Below are 20,821 nucleotides of genomic sequence, written 5' to 3' on the forward strand. Positions count from 1 at the left end.
TTCTCCCTTTGGTGCACTAAACACAGTACAAAGGAGCAAAGATAGTGAGAATGTGTCATGGTCCATGAGGGATGGTACAGCATGAGAGAGAGAGAGAGAGAGAGAGAGAGAGAGAGAGAGAGAGAGAGAGAGAGAGAGAGAGAGAGAGAGAGAGAGAGAGAGAGAGGTGGGGGAAGAGTGGTCAGTAAGGTCTGCACCACCTACCTGGTCCTCATACATCTTCTCCTTGCGGTTGGCCACCTCATTGCGGATGAGGGTGCCGATGTACTCGATCACCATGGTGTACTTCTCGAGGTCCCGCGCCGCGTACAGGCCCAGACCCTGTGGAGCAGAGCAGCGAGCACCGGGTAAGGCCAGCGCTAAAGGTTGGCCACGTTTCAGCCCAGCATCACTATGAAGTCTGCTAAAGGTCACCCGCCCCCACACACACACCAAACTCCATCCCTCGACAAAGCAAAGAAAACCAAAGCCCTTAGCTGCTCTACGGACTCAGGCACTGTGTGTGTGTGTGTGTGTCTCAATTTTATAATCGATGACGAGAGCGCTGATTCAAACTGAAACTTGAAGACATCACACATACAATAGCACTTACTCATCATCAATCTGTAGCCAGATCACTGTTCTGGAGAGAATGACTATGACTGATGAACATGGAAACAGATTGAGTGGCATCAATGGTTTCCTTTAAAAAGACACTCTTCCTTTAAAAAGACACATTTTCTACACACTTTACATAATAGAAAAAACTATTTGTTTTGTGTAAGGAATAAATGTAAATGTATAAATGTAGCAGCTGACTAACTAACTAACTCTAGTTATATAAATATAGCAGTTGACTAACTCTAACTAACTGACTAACGACTTTAAGACTCAGTGGCTTAGGTTGTGTCTTGCAGGCTTATCTCTCTCTCTCTCTCTCACACACACACACACCTGGATGCGAGAGCGGGCCAGGTAGACGTTGCTCTTCCACTCGGCTTTCATGCGGCGGTACTGGGAGGACTTGCTGTGGACAAACTGCTTGCTGTAGGGGGCGCCCATCTGCACCGGGTCTGAACCACTCTGCAGGGTCTTGGCAGCGCTGCCACTGGTCAGGGTGTGAGGCCTGTACACACACACACACACACACACACACACACACACACACACACACACACACACACACACACACACACACACACACAAATGAGGCTTTCCCAATGGCTACAAGAGCACACAAATGTATTGTGTGTGCTGGAACAGTTTTATGACTGGGGATGGGGGCAGGGTTGCGTTTAAAGGGATACAGATACAGAGGGGTGAATCTATTGGGGGTCAGAGAGGCAAATGCTGAGCATCTGGCAGATTCAGTCTACTTGAGGGAGAGAGAGAGAAAGAGAGACAGAGAGAAAGATGTGGTGTAGAGAGAGAGAAGATTAGGAAATGGTAAATAGAAAGAGAGGCCATCTCTGTGTTTATGAATGACACATTACACACCACATACTCTCCCTGAGCTACACATACGGCACCTTACAGCACAACGTACACATAAAAGTTGACACATAAAAAAAACAAAACAAAGTAAACATAAAAAGGGAGTAAAAATGAAACATAAGCAAGGCAGCACAGACGAGGGACGTGGGTGGGGAAGGGGGGGGGGGGGCGTTAGGGATGGAAAAAAGGGGGAGGGGAGGGGTGAAATCAAAGTTTAAAATCATACAGAATACCTTAACACAAACCTCTTGACATGAGTGCATGCCTTAGGTTCAGAACGAGCACAGCCAGAGGGGTTGATAGCCAGGGGCAGCTCCATTAGGGGGTTGCGGCCGTAGCGGAACGTGTAGCGCTCACACGCCTCCACTCCCGGGAGCTGCAGGGAACACACACACACACACACACACACACACACACACACACACACACACACACACACACACACACACACACACACACACAGAGAAGAGAATGTTGGGTCAAGCGAGATTGCAGATGGTAAGACAGACAGTAATAACAAAGACAGACACAGAAAAAAAGACACACTATAAGCATTGTTACAATTGCACACTTGCGTTTAGGTGATTATGAAGACATTAAACGGCAGAGTGACAGCTTGAAAAACACTTTCCTAAGCCAGCTGTGACTGTGCGATGAGCTCATTTTCACCACAGAGCCCGAGCCAAAAGCCTCCAGCCCCTTCTCATCCTCCGCTCGGAAATCAATGATCCAGATGCGCCGAAGATTAACAAATCCTATTTGAAGCCGGAGATCAAGCGCCTCTAAATGCTCCTTAAGTTTTCCGTTGCAAAAGCACGAGGGGTTTATTGGGCTCTCGGCGGCGGATATGTAAGAGTACCCACGTGCCACTTAAGCGCGCAGTGGAAAAAGCCGTAAAAGCTTTCATAATGCCCGTAGCTTGAAGGGGAACCGTTCCTCAGTGTGCTACTGCAGACCAGCCGCTCAGACGGTAACGTTCCATCCTCGTGTCGAGGAGGGGAGCGAAATGTGATAAGAACCCTTTTCGCTTTTGTTAACCGGACCCTGGGTTTATGTGCTTTCTCTTTGTGTGTGCTCGAGTGTTGCTCACCGACTCGATGATGCGGGTGACGGAGGAGACGGTGAGGCCGAAGAGGTCCTCGCCCTTCAGGTAGACGGGGAAGAGCTTCAGCATGCCGGTCTCGTTACGGCACTCGGCCATGGGCCCTAGGACCTGATCCCACACGCCTGAAAGGAGGACAACAGAACTTGTTAGAACCGGTTAGAACCTGGCTACACTCAGGGGGTGCACATGCAGTGATGAGGATAAACGAGGTCAGGATAAACTCCCTGCTACGACTCACTTTAGGGTGAGTTGCAACCAGCCAAAACAAGTAGGGTTATGCGTGTCTAGACATGGACTTATACTAGACATGTGTTTGTGTGAGAGTGTGCCTGTTGGTTTGTATTTGTGTGCGTTACTAAGACAAAATTATTGTACTCCATGATCTGTATGAGGAAATCTGGTTGTATTTCCAGGACTGCATGCATGCATGTATGTACACCACTGTAAGTGTGTAACGTATGTGTGTGTGTGTGTGTGTGTGTGTGTGTGTGTGTGTGTGTGTGTGTGTGTGTGTGTGTGTGTGTGTGTGTGTGTTGTACCTTTGGGTGTGGTGTCGGTGAGCACCAGATCCTCGTAGCCCTGCTCCACCACGCGGATGCTGAACTCAGGCAGGCCGTCGCGCTCGTCCACCGCGCAGACGTAGCGGCAGCGGCGGTGGGCCTGCCGCATGCTCCAGTAGAGGCGGCTGGCCTCGTAGCCCACCGGGTAGATGGCGCCCGGCGCGTGGAAGGCCTGCATCTGACCGGGCAGCAGCTGACCCACGGCGTGGAACACCAGGCTGCCCACGCGGAATGTGCTGTTGCGCTCGCCGCGCCGCACGATGCTGGCCAGCTGGCGCACCTCGTCGCGCTGCACGTAGACGCGGCGGAAGACGGCGAAGCAGTGCAGCTCCTGGTCCATCCCCGGGACCATCGCACCGCCCGCGCCTCCGCCCATCCCGCCGCCCGAGCCTCCTCGCTCGGTGCCGCGCGGCCGGTGCACGTGGCACAGCATGGTCTTGTCCTTGAAGAAAACGCAGTGGGCCTCCAGGGCGCAGGTGAAGTGGTAGGCGTTGGCGCAGCGCAGGCGGTGGCAGCCGCTGGTGGCGCCCGTCTGCTGGCAGTGGGCGCAGCGCAGTGCCAGGCCGCGGCGGAGGGCCAGCTCCACGTTGATGAGCGCGCCCGCCTGCGTCTCGTACACCTCGCTGGACCACAGCGCGCAGTTCAGGTGCACCCACACGTCCAGGTCCAGGTTGAGGAGGCGCGCCGGACCGTCCGTCTCGCCGTCGCCGCGGCGCTGGCACAGACAGCAGCGGCGGTGGTCGCGCGGCATCGGCTCCGGGCGCAGCCACGACGCCCCGGGGCCTTCGGCGGGCAGCCGCTTCTCGTCCTCCAGACGCCCGCCTTTCCCCGGCAGGGGCGGGACGCCCCTGCTCCGCGCCACCAGGATCTGGACGCTCCACTTGCGCCAGCGGTGGCCCTTCCATCGCTTGGCCGGCGTGTGGCCCCTCGGACCCACCCCCGCCACCAACGAGCCATCCTCGAGGTGGACGGCTCGCAGACGTGGCTTCAGCTTGACCGTGAACTTGAACGCTGGGTCGGACTTGGGCTCCAGTCGGTCAGCGGCGGTGCCAGAAGTGGACCCATCGGCAGGAGACAGCGTGGGGAAGTGGATGGGTGGGGAGGATGGAGGAGACTGCTTGGGCTGAAGCTGGGCCAGGCAATGCACGTCCAGGGAGGACATGTTGTTGCTGTAGGCGTGCAGCACCTTGGACGGGCTGCCCATCACCGAGCTGGCATCAGACGGCATCGCCACAGACGGCTGAATGGAGAGACATGGGAGAAATGAAGACAGTGGGAAGAGAGACGAATGGAGAGGTAGTGGAGGAGAACAAAAAAGAGTGAGAGTGAGTGGGGAGAGAAAGAGAGAGAGTATACGATTCCAGTCTCCTCAAGGCTATAGACAGTCTAATCCCTCCATATTTAACAGCGGGATTTGTCTGGAAATGTTTAGTGACTAGTCTTATCACTTACAACATTTTTTTACATTAGCTACTGGTAACTCCAGTGTGTCTGAGGTGTGTGTGTGTGTGTGTGTGTGTTTGCGCAGTGTATGGTTTTATCCTCTGGGATCACTGAGGGTCAGTGTGTGTGTAAGTGGCCTGAGGCGTGTGGAGTAGGGGGACTGACCTTGCTGTTGGAGATCTTGGCCTGCAGGGCGGCAGAGTAGAGCAGGAAGCAGCTGTGACTGCAGAACACCAGGGTGCCCTCCAACTTGACCTGACCCTCCTGTCCCAACATGAGCACACACACACACATCAGAACACAGCACACACACGCACTGCTACACAGATACAAAAATACCTATCCACTGACCTATCCCCACCTCCCTCCCAAACACAAATAATTATAGTGTGCTTATTCAGATGCGACACACACACACACTATATCTCCCTTTTCTCGCTCTGTCTCAACACACACACACACATACATACAAACATGCCTATCTACTGACCTATCCCCATCTCCCTCCCAAACATAAATAAAACACACACATGCACACGATATCTCCCTTTGTACCTCTCTCTCTCTCTCTCTCTCTCACACACACACACACACACACACAAAAGCCAAACAGGGGTTCAGTCCTCCCCACCCAGTGTGTGGTGCGCATCATTAAGAGTGCAGTTTGGGGTTCCATGTGGGCACGGGCACATCAAAGAGGAGTTCAGGAGAGCGAATGGAACAAGCAGTGCCAGGAGTGCCATCGTGTTGATAGTGCATTACCCCTCCATTTGCATATCACACACCCCCCTCCCCACCACACCAGAACAGGGAGAGCTGCCACTTCAAAGCCCACCCTGATCTCTTCAAATGACCTGAAATTTCCAGAAGCTTCTTGAGGGATGAGCACCAGGAGGCGTCGGGCCTTCCCACCCCCACCCCCGCTGAGTAAGTGCCTGTCACGCCTTAAGCCGGTGGGCACTGGTGACGTTGCCGCGGAAACTGTCGCTGGGGCTGAAAAGTGTTCCGATGTGGAAGAGCGGGATTTGCATAATTTGGGTATTTTGTGACTGGGAAGGCTGAGGGAAACTTGAGCCACGGCTTCGTAGATGGTGGTGAATGCGTGCGTGCGCGCGCACACACACACACACACCAGATAGACAGCAGACAGCAGAGCCCATTGCACATACTATCTTAACGAGACTTCATTCTTTCTCTCCCTCACACATTCACACCTGTCTGTATGTGACTCATCACTGCTATGCTGCTATGCTAAAGCTCCCCTGTGGCTTAATCACAGCTCTCACCCACAAATAAACTTGAGATCACACACTTGCATTCAATTAACCACTTTCTACCGGCAAAAGTCTCATCTCTATGGGTCATTGATAGGGCAATTCCATGCAAAACAGTCACGTCCATAACACCAACTAAATGCCCGATACTGTAAGAGGCAACTGGCCAAGTTTTTATTTAATTAAGACATTTAAGGTGCAGTAGCTGGAAAGGTTGGAATTGAGTAGCATACCAGTTTGGCACAAGGCAGGTCTTTGGTGGACTTGCGGACTCCATTTCCCAGGACCACCACCTTGCAGTGGCAGCACCACTGGGCCTTGGGTCCAGGGCTAGCGCTGGAATTTCCCATCTGATAGTCATGTCTCCCTGTTGAGCCTAAACACAAACATAGACACACAAAACAAACAAACAAACAAACAAACAAGTTAGTCAAACCAATGTGAGCCACCTGGTAATACACAACACCATGTGACCTCTTTCCTCTTTAGGCCCGTTTCACACTGGATGATCTACATGTGCATGACAGCTGCAGAACACTATACCGCACGCACACTCACACATGCACACTCGCACGCATGCACTCACATGCGCACACACACACACACAGACACAGACACAGACACACCAAGTGTAAAACAAGTCTTAGACTGACCAGGCAATTATCAGCATTAACACAAGGCACTGGGCTAACCCATTATATCACAGGGAGCCCTCTAATGCCGAAATATAGAAGCTATTCCAACACCTTCAGGCTGCCCGTCAGTAAGGCTCTCAGTTAAACCATTTAAATGTTGTATCCCTACAGACATTACCAGCACTGTTTTTATTCACACCTCTCTCACATGACACCTTCCTCCTCCTCAGAGAAAGAGAGAAAGAGAGAGAGAAAGAAAGAAAGAAAAAAAAAGAGAAAGAGAAAGAGAAAGAGAAAGAGAAAGAGAGAGAGAGAGAGAGAGAGAGAGAGAGACAGAGAGAGAGACCCCCCTCCACCTTATCTGTCTATCTGACCTGCTGTCCATTTAACACTCATCTGGAGATCTGTTAACCCGGGATAATGACCTCATGACACTGACAGGCCGTGGCAATTAAATCAACAGGTTACTCATGGCAAGAGGAAAAAAAGAACTACTGGGAACTCAAAAAGGGAAGAAAATAAGAAAATTAAACGCAAAAGGAGAAGCTTAGCAAAATTATGTTAAGGTAAAACATCTTTGAAGATAAGAAGATAAGGCCCTTGGCAGGAGTAGGTCTTACCAGTGCTGGGTAGGCGTCCGAGGGTCAGTGGAGGCCCCTGGATCATCCCCGGGGGGCCAGGGGGAGCTGGGGGTCTGTGGAGGTGCTGCTGGGAGAAGAGCGCGCCCTGAGAGGGGGGTACCTTCACCCCGGCGAGCAGAGCCAGCGAGCTCCTCTCTGGGATGCGGTTCTCGTCGTAGGTGTTGGGGATGGGCACGCGCAACAGGTTGGCCACTGCCGCCACCACCCCCGGAACATTCTGGAAGAGAGAGAGAGAAATAAGTTAAAGTTGGGTTGACGGCAAACATGTGGTGTGTGAAGTGTGTGTTGTAGCGGACGGATGAAGTGTGTATGTTTTCAGAGTAGCGGACGCACATCGGCTGCGGCAGAGTTGAGGGTGATGGCGATGGACACCAGGTCACTTTTGGAACATGAAGATGGAAGGCCAAAGGAGGAGCCAAAGAAAGGGCCGGTAGGTTCCGTCTTCACCTCCCACTTCCTGATTTCTGAACCTGAGGATAGAGACAATACACAGTGAGTGAGTGAGTGAGAGTCAGTGAATGAGTGAGAATGTGAGTGTGTGTATATATACAGTATGTATGTACTGTATGTATGAAGAGTGTGTGTGTGTGTGTGTGTTATATATATATATATATATATATGAGTGAGTGAGTGAGGAACGGAGTGAGAATGTGAGTGATTGATTGGCTGCATTGCATTGTGGGTGGGTGAGTGCGTGCATGCATGCGTGTACCTTTCCCACTGGCAGGTGGCAGCATGGGCAGGAGAGGTGAGGTGGCCGGTGAGGGCGGCTCCAGCTTGACACGCGACAGGTCTGGGTAGCGGCTGATCTCCATGCCGACCACGCTCTCGGGAGACGAGGACGGCACAAAGCTGTCAGGGGTGTCCCTGTCCGAACAGTGTTCCTGCCCCCTGTGGTCAGACACACATTCAGCATCAGATAGAGACACCATAGAGACAAAATAAACATGAGCTGAAAACAACTCTCATTCTGGAAAAGGAAAGCTAATCTAATCTTCCTATTTTCAAACTGCATTAGTTTATCGCTGTATCAGTTTTACACTCACTCACAGCCGAGGAACAGACTAGCACCAGCAATGGGGGACCCAGCATCAGAGAGAAAAAGACCTACCACATATTTGTTTCAATCATTCACCAAACTAGCTGATTCTTCGTAGCTAAACCCTTCAGCCAGGCAGATGAACTAATTACTGAAATCGACTGTTTTAGGTGCACAAATAGAACCAACACTTGGCAGGACTTTTACTTCCTGAAGCGGGGTTTCCCATCTCTGACTAGCACACAGCAGGGGCGCAAGGATGACGTTCTGTGTACAGCACACTCACGTTCTGGCGCCCAGACCCCTATAGGTCTGTGGTGCCCACCTGAGCTCCTCCTGGTTGTTGTGGGGTGGGGTGGGCAACGAGGCAGGCACGTCCACCGTCTTGGGCCCCTGGGAGATGGTCTGAGCCAGCAGGTCATCCTCAGGGTGGTACGGGGTGGGCAAGGGTTTAGGACCCAGGGACTTGGGCACTGGACACAGGGATCAAAGTGAATATTAGCTTTTAAGATAGGAGAATTAGTCATTTCTGAAATATCACTAACACAGACACTGTACATAATGAATATATAACCTGGTATCAGAGCACAATAAAGGTGGTCACTCCATTCACTTCATTGATTACAAATACATTGAGCAAAACGGTCACATAGTGTTAGCTTAGCCCATATAATACAGAGTACAAGAGAAGCTAGCTCATAGCTCTGAAGGTGCTTCTTATTAGACTCGTGTCTACTGAGACCCGGGTAAAACATACCCCCATGCCTACCCATGACCGCTGCTTTCCTGGCCAGCTCCTCAGCTGTAGCAAAGCCGTTGACCATCTTCTGCCGAGCCACTGGGGGTGGGGTTGGGGGCAGTGAGGCTGGGGGCGTGGGGGGATTGCTCAGGTTGCTCTGCTGCAGTGGACACGGGAGAAGAGAACGCATATTAACTTGAGGCTACGCAATATGAAGAGACCAGAGGTGGGTGTTGTATTTATCACCATTTCATTTATTATTTTATTTTAATGATGTATTTGTTTTTTTTTCTGTGCTGTTGGCACCTTGTAGACCAGCTGTGAGTAGTAGTCCGAGACGCCGTCCAGCGTGGCGCTGCCGAAGGAGCCGGACAGGCGGTTCTCCCCGTTCAGCTGCCCACTGCTGCCGTAGGGCGGGAAAAGGGCAAAGTTCACGCCGATCAGAGGCTCCATGAGGGGAAGCATGGTCAACTGCTGCAGGACCAGAGAGAGAGAGAGAGAGAGAGAGCGGCGAGAGAGAGAGAGAGAAAGAGAGAGAGAGAGAGAGAAAGAGAGGGTGGGGGGAAGAGAGAAAGAGAGGGTGGGAGGGAAGAGAGAAAGAGAGGGTGGGGGGGGAGAGAGAGAGAGAAAGAGAGAGAGAGAGAGAGAGAGAGAGAGAGAGAGAGAGAAAGAAAGAAAGAAAGAGAGAGAGAGAGAGAGAGAGAGAGAGAGAGAAAAAGAGTGAGAGAAAGACAAAGAGAAAGAGAGCGATGAGAAGGGATGCACATTTAACAGATTTGAAATCAGACTACAAAAGTTGCTAGCACAATAACAGCTTGTAACACTAAGGAACCAACCACTCTCAAGTCGGTGACTGGGTACATGGTGACTTGACGTATGCCAGTCACGGAAAGGGACTGGGCACACAAAAAATTGGGGGAGAGCTATCAGTCAAAGTCTGACAGAACGTTTTCATTCCGTTAACGGTGACTGCGAGACGCACAACGCGGACTTTTGTTTCACGAGACAATGCTATCAATGCAAATGAGCAGTGGGCCTTTAAAGCTTGCCGGTGGCGCGGAGATGCAGCAGGAGATGTGCTGTGGATCCCAGAGAGACGTGGTTGAATAGTCCCCCTGGAGGGCTGCAGATATCACACGCTCAGTCTGGGCTTTTTCTCTCTGATGCAAGAAGTTTGGGGAATTATTTTGACCTTAAGTGTTCTTTGCATTTCAAAGAACGCTGAGTCATGCCCAACGAGAACAACAGCCTTCAGCTTCTTTTTATTTTCTTTCTTTATTCAAAACATTTTTGAGGGGAGTTTCGAGAAACTCTAAGTCGTGCATTATACACTGGGTACACACACACACACACACACACACACACACACACACACACACTGCAGAACTTATAACAAAATAAACCTCTTAGGCTCCCACTCATCAATGGAAAATCTCCATGAGAACAGCAGTGCAGTTGGGGTGAAGATTGATGGCGCTGGGGGGTGGGGGGGTGTTTTTTCCACCCAGCCCTGCCCAGGCAGAGCCCCCTCTCCACTGCCACTCTCTCTCCGTCCCATCCCGCCTCTCTGGGAACGCTCATTACTCTAGCTGCACGATTGCGTCGAGTCGCCCATTCAAACCTAGCTTAGCCACGTGTGTCAGTGCCAGCAGTGCTAATAGGCCTTAATGAAAGTCATTCTTTATGTAGATGAAGGTAATTAACAGGCTAAATTGGCTTAATATATATACACACAAATAATTAAACTTAAAATTGGGTAAAACATTTCTACCTGCACATTAATGAAAAATGCATTAATATGGTGTGGGCTGATAAATAGTGTAATTTCTGTAATGATCACGCACGGAATATGAATCACACGTGTATTCAACTTTCCTTCAAGGCAGTTTATACACCATTCAAAAGGCCAGCATTTCTAAAAGGGCAATAAATTGTATGCCCAGGCAAATATGCTGTCACACAAATTTCATATGTGCACAGATGATGAGCTCTTTTTAGAACTTCCTGCACTCCACTTTACATAGCACATCTATGGTGTGGCCATAGTAGTGGAAAGATGAACATGATAAAGGTGGCATACTGTATAATGACACTCTTAGAATCCTGTTAAAGTACCCAAGGTGGGAAAAGTGCAAGCAAGATATTTGTGAATTGTAATGTTCCCACCAGAGAGGGTTAAAGCGGAGCAATCAAGGATCTTTGTTCCCACTTTCCAAGCATTGCTTGGAAATTGTATGTTTAAATGTGTATACAGGCTTACTGAGACTAGGAGTGCCATTATAAGGTCTTTGACGGACTCTAACCTAAGACAAGCCTGAGACAAGATATTCCTCCAGTTTTTAGAAATATTGGAACCAACTTTTGTTTGTATTTTAACCACAGAGCACACATGTATGCTATGTGTAATTTATTTTATGTTTGTCTGTATACTGTGTGTGGAAACAACTTTGGTTAGAAGACTTGCTAGTGCGAGTAAGTGTACAGTATTCAATATGAGTAAGTGAGTGCTGACATATCTCTCTCTCACACAAACACACACGCACACACACACCTGTTTGAGCTGGCTCATAAGCGAGTCGGTGTTGGAGTAGGCTATTTGGCGTTCCTCTTCCTCTTTCTTCCTCTTCTTGTAGCGGGACGGCGGCTTCTCCATTCCGGTCTTGGGCCCGCGCTTGTAGCGCTGCTGCTTGCGTTTGCCCTGCTCCGGCCCGGAAGCTTCCAGAAGCTCGGGCTTCACCGTCTGAGCTCCCTGAACGACAGAAGCACAACACATACTTAAACACATGGGACACTTAAGATGGGAATACTCACATACATACAGTCAGATTCTTTGGCTGCCCAATGAATGTTGTGTTGTGTTTTCTTCTGGAAACATGGGAGATGGAGTTGTATCAAAGCTGCATTCAAAGCAGACTAGAGGGGTGGATGAGGCTGTACAGTAGTACAGTAAAGGAAATGACTGCAGCAGAACTGCAGCATCAAACTATTATAGGCGCTATTAATCTTAATAGATGAATGAAGCGGGCTGACTTGGCATTCAAGAGAGATGCAAGTCCAGTCGTCATTACACTGCGCACAAGAGGTGTCAATCTTATGTGGCAAGTGTTCCCAGTTGTACCAAAACAGACCGTAAGAGGAAAACGGTCATCTCCATGTGCTAGATAATGAGTCCCAAGGCACAGAACACAGAGAGGATGTTGATATGATGAAGGCCTCAGCCTGGACACCTGTTACGGAAGGACACAGAGTGGCACCATCCCAATCTAGTTATGGCACCCTGACCTGTAAACTAGACAATCTGCATCATGCTGTTTACTCTGTACATAATGCACATCCTTCCTGGGAGTAGCCTGTAAATCAGGGGTCTCAAACTCAAATGAGCTGGGGGCCACTTCTGCCAATGTCATCTGATTGGAGGGCCACGTCAGTGTTAAAGAATGATTCAAAAAAAGAACGGCCATTTCCTAAAATGCAATGTTTTTTTTTCCAAATACTGTATTTTCAAACACAAAACTACAAACAGAAAGTGCAAGTCTTTTTATCTATTTTTAGACACCTGTGCTAGCAACCTTAGCTTATAAATAAAATAATGATAAAAATAAATATTAATACAAATTATAAAAACAAACAAAAAAAGCATAAAAACAGGTAGGCATACAGTATGTGTGTCTTTAACACCAAATAAAAATATTTTCCTCTCATAACTTTTTTAAACCTGGCAAACTAGGTGTCAGGGTTAAGAAAGCAACACCATTGGATTTTTATATCAAAATTTCAAAAGGCCATGGCTTGAAAGTGGTCAGAGATAAAGTCCTACTGTAAATGTAAAAATCTTTGAGTATAAACAAAAGTTTATGAAGGGGGTAAATTTATCTAATTTGCCACTGGATGGATGACCTCAATTTATGCACCTTTCAGTAAATACTGGATGAATTTGAGCAGGTTTACTTTCTTTTTTGTCATACATAACAAATTAACAAGAAAACACCTAAGATGTATACCAACAATAGTAAACTATTACTAAACCACAAGGCCTACAATAAACCTGGTCAAATCAGTTCCTATCGCGGGTAATCTGAGTACCCAGAAGTTCGCATCATATCGCGGGTGACTTTGTAGTTCTTTAGAGCCCTATTTCTACTAGCCCTGCTGTCTGTACCACATCCATTACGGACACCATCATAACGATTATCACTGCAACCTCCAAGCTATGTTGGGCAGATGGTCGAAATAAGCATGGTATGCTTAGTGGACACCGTCGTATACACGCAAAGACGCACCTCCATTATAAGATTTGTGTTTCTCGTGTGTAATAGCCTACAAGTATTTCCTGAAAACTTTGTGCAGCGATTTTGGGTTTGAATCAAGCTCTGGATGTCTAGCAAATAGTGGAGGAGAGTACAAATGATATTGTCACCGTACTTGGATCTATCGTCTATTTTAATCAGTATTGTTGTTTGTTGCAATTAAAAATACCCTCAAGGGCCGGATTACATTATTACATACGTCGCGGGCCGGGTGTTTGAGACCCCTGCTGTAAATGTATGGTAGCCTGGTATAGTATGGTACGGTAGCCTGCAGCATGTATGGTTTGAATTACCCTCTTGTAATGGTCATTCAGTTCAGGTACAAGTGAGATACATCTGAATTCTTCACTATCAAATACCTCTGAAATGTGGTGAATTTGCAAGGCACTTCTGAGCTAATCACATACCATTTTGAGCATGCTCTTGCTGTCGTTGGGCATGTCGTCTTCTGAGCGCAGGCTGTCCAGAGAGGTCTGGTGTTGCAGAGGGGGTGTCTGGTGCGGGGGGCCCTGGGAAGGAGGAGGGGTGCTCTTGTTCTTCAGCAGGTGCTTGAGCAGCTCATTGCCCGAGGCGTCACTTCCTCCCAGGTTGGGCAAGGTAAGTTCCTGACCCGCTTCCTGTTTGACCATCCTGTGGAGGTCTGGAGGTCCGTGGCACTCGCTGGCCTCTATTTTCTCCAGTTTCACCTCGTGCAGCTGTCCTGGGTGCTGCCTGTCGGCTGCCTCCATGGAGCCCCCGCTGCACTGACGGCTCAGCAGGGAGGGACCGCCGTGGCCTCCCCCCACAGACGAGAGCTGGCGCTCCAGCTCAGAGGCGGGGGCCAGGCCGGCGAAGGTGTCGGTGGACAGGTCAGGCTCCCCGGCCAGCGTGGAGGAGGCGCGGGTTGGAGTGGAGGGGGTGCGGGGGGTGAGCGGAGCGGTGATGTCCGAGTGCGGGGTGGACGGCGTGCGGACCGAGTCGGCGTCGTCGTCCTTGGCGCTCTTCTTCTTGCGGCTGCGCTTCTTCTTGCCCTTCTCCTCCGGGATGATGTTGGAGTACAGCTGGATGAGCGACTGGCCCGAACCGGGGTAGTTCGGGGGCAGCGGCGTCGAGGGAGAGTCCATCCCGAACGCCGAGCCGTCTCCGCCGGGAGCCTGCTGTGGGTGGCCGCTGCCGGGGGGTCCGGCAAACCCTGTGGGCCGTTGGGGCTGGCCCTGTGGGAAGCCGTGCCCGGCCATCATGGGGCTCTTCCCCCGAAAATTAGGGCCCATGTCTGGGCTGAAGCCTCCATTGCCTGTTCCAGGCCTCTGCTGGTTGCCCTGCATGAAACCCTGGCCAGGGGCACCGATGAAGTCCATGCCAGCCTGCTGGGGCTGCGTAAACATGGCCCCCATTTGTTGCTGTTGCATCTGCTGCTGTTGTTGAGTGGGCCGAGTAGGCTGCAGGAAGTCCTGTGGCAGCTCGCTGTTGTAGAAGGGCATCTGTGCCAGGCTGGCGTCTCTGGGTCCGGGGGCGGGCGTGGACACCGGCGCGGCAGACGAGGCGTCTGCGGCGCCCATGCCCATGTCCATCTGCTTCTGCAAGGCACGCTGGCGCTCCACCTCCTGCATGAGCTGCACCCGCTGGCGCTCCTGCTGCTCGCGGAGACGCTCGCGACGCTCCCGCTCCTGGAAGCCCTCGCTGAACGGGTTGTTGTCGTCGAACTTCACGTGAGGGGATGGACCGCCAGCGGCAGCGGCAGCGGCACCTCCAGCACCGGCGGATCCTCCGCTGGCGGCCATGCCTGCCGCGGCCATCGGAGTGGGCTTGGCCGCGCCTGGCACCATGGGGGGCGCAGGGGGCTGCTGAGGGGGAACTTGCTGGGCGGGGTTGGCAGGGGGCATCTGGGGCGGCATGAGAGCCGGCAACCGAGGGCCTCCGCCCACACCCATGGGTCCTCCAGGGCCGGGGTGCCAGCCTGGCATGTTGGGCATATTGGGCATGATGGGCATGCGCTGGGGAGGGTTAGGCTGGCCAGGGTGGGGCTGCATCCCCATCATGGGGCCCATCATAGGCTGATTCATTGGTCCCGGTCCGGGGCCTTGGCCTGGCATCATGCCAGGGGCCTGGGGTGGCATAACTGGCATGGGAGGCATCATAGGGTGCTGGAGGTTGTGCTGCTGCTGCTTGACTCGGTACTCCTCGATGAGCTCGGCATGCTCTTTCTGCTGTTTGCGGATCTACACAGACAGGGAGAAGACAAAGAGCAAGACAGATGAAGTACCAGAGGAGGGCTGCCAAGACATAAGAGCACTGGTCCTAACTCTGTCAACATTGCACTACATTTCAAGTATTATATATTAGCTGCAGCTACAGGCTAACAGTCTGAAGCTTTCCAGACTGGGCATATGTTCTCCTCCTCTGCCTCTCTCTCTCTCCCTCCATCGCTCCCTCTCTCTCTCCCTCTCGCTCTCTCTGAGTGTTGATGGAATGGAAAGGTACAATGTGATAATGTCAGTAAATAAATCAAACTGTACTCCTCTGGGCAAAGAGGTCTCAAAGAAAGAGATTGTGTGTGTGTATATATATGTGTGTGTGTGTGTGTGTGTGTGTGTGTGTGTGTGTGTGTGTGTGTGAAACTGGCAAAGGAAAGGTCACAGTGCTTTAAATAATTGGTAAGGTAAACCATGTTTTTTTAGTGCAAAGGTCATGAGGTTGTGTTTTCAGAGACACTTCAGCAGGGAAACAGAAGCCTGACAGCCAGCTGCTAAAGGATTTATACAAGTCTATGTGCCTGGGTCTACACTGGGGAAACCACAGCATTTCATTTTGATTTTGTCAATGTTTTTGGTGTTTTTGCCCTCTATACCTGAGCATGAATACCTTCTGCCAATTCAGTATGGTAATGTGCATTTAGATGATTGAATTGATGACATTCATTACATCCATAAGCCATGTGAAAACCTGTGTGTGTGTGTGTGTGTATGTGTGTGTTTACATATATTCATGTGCCATGTGTGCTTGTGCATGAATGTGAATCGTTTGAATGTTGCATGTGCATACACATCTATGCTTAGGTGTTAACCTGACAAAATGTTAATTTGTGTATGTATATGTGTGTACGTGAGAGAGAGAGAGAGAGAGAGAGAGAGAGAGAGAGAGAGAGAGAGAGAAAGAGAAAGAGAGAGATCGAGAGAAAGAGTGAGAGTGTGGTGTTACCTGTTCCAGCTGCTTCTGCACCATGCTCTGCTGCTCGGTCACGTGCTTGAGCTGCTCGGCGTCCTCCTCGGGGAACTCGCGGCCGGCCTTCTTGGCCGTGCGCTGCTTGGCCGACAGCGCCTTCTTGGACTTGCGGTGGGAGCCGATCTGCTCCTCCAGGAACTTCTGCTGCATCTGCAGCAGCTGCTGGGTGTCCTGCAGCCACTCCTCGTACTGCTTCCTCTGCGTATCGTCTGGGAAGAGGAGAGGAGAGGAGTGGACAGAGCGAGAGCGAGCGAAAGAGAGCGAGAGATAGAAAGAGAGAGTGATAAAGAGGGAGGAAAAGAGAGAGAGAGAAAGAAAAAGAGATGAGCAGGTCCTCAATCCCTCTTTTCATCTGCCACTGTTCTCTGTGTCTGCTGGAGATTGGAGGCTGGATAATAAACAGAAGCTGACTAGGTGGCAGTTGCTATATTGCATCAATCCATCATATTACTGTGCTCGGTGTGGCTCACAAAGCAAAGTGGACAGCAGTCAGATAAGAGGCAGGATATGGGCCACTCAATTCTCCCCAAGTGTTTTCATCTCTCACGTGTCACAGAGATCAGTCTGGGAAGTTCTATACACTCTCAATAGCCATTCATCTATCTCCCATGGACAATGGGAACACAATTCCGAGATGATAGTGAGAAAGGCTCAGAGTGAACTCAATTGTGTGGCCTCGTGTACTTACTGACAAATCCGGGGCCGAAATTTGGAGGATTAGGTCTTGCCAACTGCGTGGCCAGTTTCCCGTCCTGCAAGGAATTATGGGTAGTCATGAAATGCAAGCATGAACCAGACAAAGAACAGAAGACCAGACATACAGTATGTGTGAATTTGAATGATTTCTTTTGCAGTACCTGTCCGAATAGGTGTGGAGCTCCTGCAGCAGCAGCAGCAGCTTCTGGAACGTGTGCTCCTGGGATTTGCTGGATCCTACACAAGTCACGTAAACGAATGAGAAAGGGAACGAGAGGCCAAAACAGCAGGTGAGAAAATAACAAATGAGGGATTTAGAGAACATTAAAAGAAATAAATCCAAATTAGTGGACACTTCCAAATGCACAGCTGACCGCTTATTTTGCCTTCTCATCTTACCTGTTCATCACCATGGGGCCCATGGCCAATGGGTTCTGGGCCATAACCTTATTGATGCCTTGCAGTGCCACCATCTTAGCTTTCATGATGGGATCTGTGATGGCATCAAAGTCTATAAAGGCAAACAATCAACACCGTTAAGACAGAATGAAGTCAGATCAAGTCAGAAGTTCACATCTCCCTACTCCCATGGTCCTCCCCAACCTCAATTTTGTCTCCTCCCAATAAATGATGCTCTTGTGGCAGAGCTTCTGCATAATTCATGCCTCTACTGTGGCAAAAAGCTCCCGAAAGTGTTTCATTGTCAAGATCAATTAAAGCTACCGTGGTGATGTCCATAGGAAACCACTTAAAAACCTCCCTCAGAACAGGAAAGGCATCCTTTCTTTTTGGTTCAGTGCAGTAATGCCAAGGAGCTTTTTGAAACAGATGGATGGAAAAAATGCATGATTACCTCCCATTTCAACTCATGTTCCCTGTGTGAAGCTCTGTACCAGAACAATGTGTGTCAGAATCTAGTTTCAATTCAATGCTTAATTGGATCCCACTCTTATCTCGTATACATTTATGTATGACAGAGGTAAAAGGGCCTCTTGCCCTCTTTTCATTGACTTTTTATCTGTTCTAAAGGTTTTTGCTCAATGCGAAACTCAAATACGTAACAAATCCTGACCGCTCCTGAAGGGACTCTTACCGACGTTGGGGAAGAAGGTGTCGGAGCGCTGGCGGATCATGGCCTGCATCTGCCTCTGCTGCTGCTGCTCCTGCCTCTCCTGGTCCAGCAGGTCCTGCAGCAGGAGTGGCTGCTCTTCCAGGAGCAGCGGCCTGTTTTGTAGCTGTGATTGTGATAGCTGTGACACAGGAGCAGATCCTGGAGGTGGTGCCTTCTGCTGCTGCTGGCCCATTCCTGCGAGAGGGAACATCCCCTGCTGGGTCTGCCTGCCCAGACCGTGAGGTCCAGCAGGTAGCTGGCCCCCCATCATGGGCATGTTCAGGTCCACCTGCTGCCCTGTGGAGGGGCCCCCGAACCCAGGGACCGGCAGCTTGGGGTTGGCAGGCTGCATCATGTTTGGGTTGGTCAGCGACGGGGCTCCCTGGTCCAGGGAGGGATCCATCCTGTGGCCCAAACCCATGGCGGGGTTCATGCCGTGGTCTAGCGGTTGACCCGGCATCATGGACATGACCTGCTGCAGGCCTTGCCCGTGGGTGGTTTGGTGAGGGGAGGCGGCCGCAGCGCCAAGCCCAGAGTCCTCCAGCTTCTCCTTGATGAGCAGACTGGAGAGAACTGGAGCGGAACCGGACAGTGGGTCAGACGAAGGCTGAGCTGACGCTCCAAACAGGCCAGTGTGATCCCCTGAGATTCCACTGGTGTTCATGGGAGGTCCGCACATACTGCTAGGGTCATGACTGCTCACTGGACATGGTTTGACTTCGGTCTTAATGGTCTTGCCACCGTACACCATGCCTTCTCTCGGGGCACAGTCTTCTTTCTTGACCTGATCGGACATCTGGAGGTTGTCCGCTTTGCCTGCCGGCTGAGACAACGACGCTGTTGCAGCTGCTCCGTCTTGGTGGGTGTTTCTTTTCTCAGACAAGGCTTTCTGAATGTCTAAAGCCTCTCCGTGGTCATCTTCCATAGGATCGGCCAGATCCAGCTCCTCATTGAACATGTCCTTCTTGTCCTCGAGGTCGAGTTCCGGGTCGGCGTAGGCGATGAGGTCAAACTTCCCCGACGTCAGGAAGTCGTCCAGGTGGAGGCCATCCTCGCCATCGAGGTTGAGGGTCTCCAGGTCATCGTCCACTAAGTCCTTCACCTCCACGTCCTCCAGGTCCTTCACTGCCGAGTCGTCTGCGTCGAGCTTCTCCTCAATGCCCTCTGCAGTGGGCAGGGGCAGCTCCTCTGGCTGAGTAGCCGCTGGGAGGAGAGCTGGCTGGGGCGTGTTGTGGAGTGTCTCGCTCTGGATCGGCTGACTCATGGACCTGCTGAGCGTTGGATGTTGCTGGCCAGCATTCATTTGCATGTTAGCCTGCTGATGATGATGATGCTGCTGCTGCTGATGATGATGTTGTTGGTGCTGCTGCTGCTGCATGGCCTCCATGTTAGCTCCCATCTGCATGGGGCCTGGTGCTCCTTGCTGAGGTTGCCCCAGCATGGGATCAATCATTCTCTGGCCTTGGGGCCCGACAAAGCCCATCTCCTGGCCAGGCATGAAGCCTTGGGGGGGCCTTTGGCCTGGCTGGTTGGGGTGGTCCATGGGGCCGAGGGGCCGGAAGGGGAGCCTCATGCGGTTCTCGGGGGCCCGGTGCCGGAGCTCGATGAAGGGCTGGCCCATGATGTTGTGCTGCTGCATGGGGAGCGCCCGCGGGGGGAAGTGCTGGGGAAGCCCCATCTGGGCGTTGCCCCCCATGGGACGGGCAAGGTCGATGGAGAGGGAGCGGCGCATCTGAGGGGGCATGTTCTCAGGAGCCATGTGCCCACCTGGCATCTGATGTGGGGGCCTCATTAACTGCTCCTGTCCTGGTGCCCCTTGAGGAAATCCAAACCTAGGAAGAGGGGGGGAGAGAGAAAGGGAGAGAGAAAGGGAGAGAGAAAGGGAGAGAGAAAGGAAGAGAGAAAGGAAGAGTGAAAAAACAGAAACCGGTAGACACAGGAGGAAGATAAGACAGATTCTAAAAAACAGAGCATACCAAGCTTTCCTGAGAAAGCACAGAACAATGTTCAATGATTGCTTCACCAATTGATTACACTACATCAGACTATGAGTTGCCAAAACAAATGCTTGTGGAGAGGCTTATCAACTCCACTCGTAGGGTGTTTACATCTTACAATCAATTGAATAATGAGAAGGTACGAGGGTGCTAAAAAACAGCACTATAAAGTTATAAACAAATACATATTGACCTGTGGTCGGATCAAACACACAATAAATGAGGTGTGAACAAAGTCTCACCTCTGGCCCTGCGGCCTCATTCCCATGGCGACCATCTCTCTGGAGAATGGCGGCCGGGGCATCTGACCGTCGTGGGGAAACGGCCCTCGCTGCTCCCCCACAAACTGACCCGGGAACCTGGGGGGTCCCCTCATGGTGCCTGGGTACGGAGGAGGGGGTCTGCCAAAGAAGTCTGGCTGCGCTGAGGAGTCTTCCTGTGACCAGTGGCGGGGGGTTCCGGGCGCACTGGCCATGGCAGGGACAGCAGTGTTGGTGGGCAATTCCTGCTGGACTTTCCTCTGCTGCTGCCTCAGGATCAGCTGACGTAGTAACTGGCGCTAGAAGCACAGCAAGACCTTCATGAGTAACTAGAAACGGG

At 51.1% G+C, this 20,821-nt stretch overlaps 1 protein-coding gene across 1 annotated transcript in view; it reads right to left on the reverse strand.

Moving 5' to 3' along the window:
- kmt2ca (lysine (K)-specific methyltransferase 2Ca) overlaps positions 1 to 20,821 on the reverse strand; it is a 126,340-nt gene that overhangs the window by 2,874 nt on the left and 102,645 nt on the right. The window contains 21 exon segments of the mRNA XM_042068828.1: positions 205 to 321; positions 934 to 1,105; positions 1,707 to 1,849; positions 2,564 to 2,700; positions 3,118 to 4,378; positions 4,747 to 4,845; positions 6,089 to 6,233; positions 7,089 to 7,348; positions 7,465 to 7,601; positions 7,844 to 8,022; positions 8,496 to 8,643; positions 8,928 to 9,069; positions 9,216 to 9,383; positions 11,461 to 11,658; positions 13,624 to 15,414; positions 16,394 to 16,626; positions 17,106 to 17,169; positions 17,275 to 17,350; positions 17,513 to 17,624; positions 18,207 to 20,056; positions 20,464 to 20,780. Of these exon segments, the coding sequence (XP_041924762.1) occupies positions 205 to 321; positions 934 to 1,105; positions 1,707 to 1,849; positions 2,564 to 2,700; positions 3,118 to 4,378; positions 4,747 to 4,845; positions 6,089 to 6,233; positions 7,089 to 7,348; positions 7,465 to 7,601; positions 7,844 to 8,022; positions 8,496 to 8,643; positions 8,928 to 9,069; positions 9,216 to 9,383; positions 11,461 to 11,658; positions 13,624 to 15,414; positions 16,394 to 16,626; positions 17,106 to 17,169; positions 17,275 to 17,350; positions 17,513 to 17,624; positions 18,207 to 20,056; positions 20,464 to 20,780 (7,749 nt within the window).

This window comes from Alosa sapidissima, chromosome 17 (assembly GCF_018492685.1).
Source record: "Alosa sapidissima isolate fAloSap1 chromosome 17, fAloSap1.pri, whole genome shotgun sequence".
In the NCBI taxonomy this organism is placed as follows: Eukaryota; Metazoa; Chordata; class Actinopteri; order Clupeiformes; family Clupeidae; genus Alosa; species Alosa sapidissima.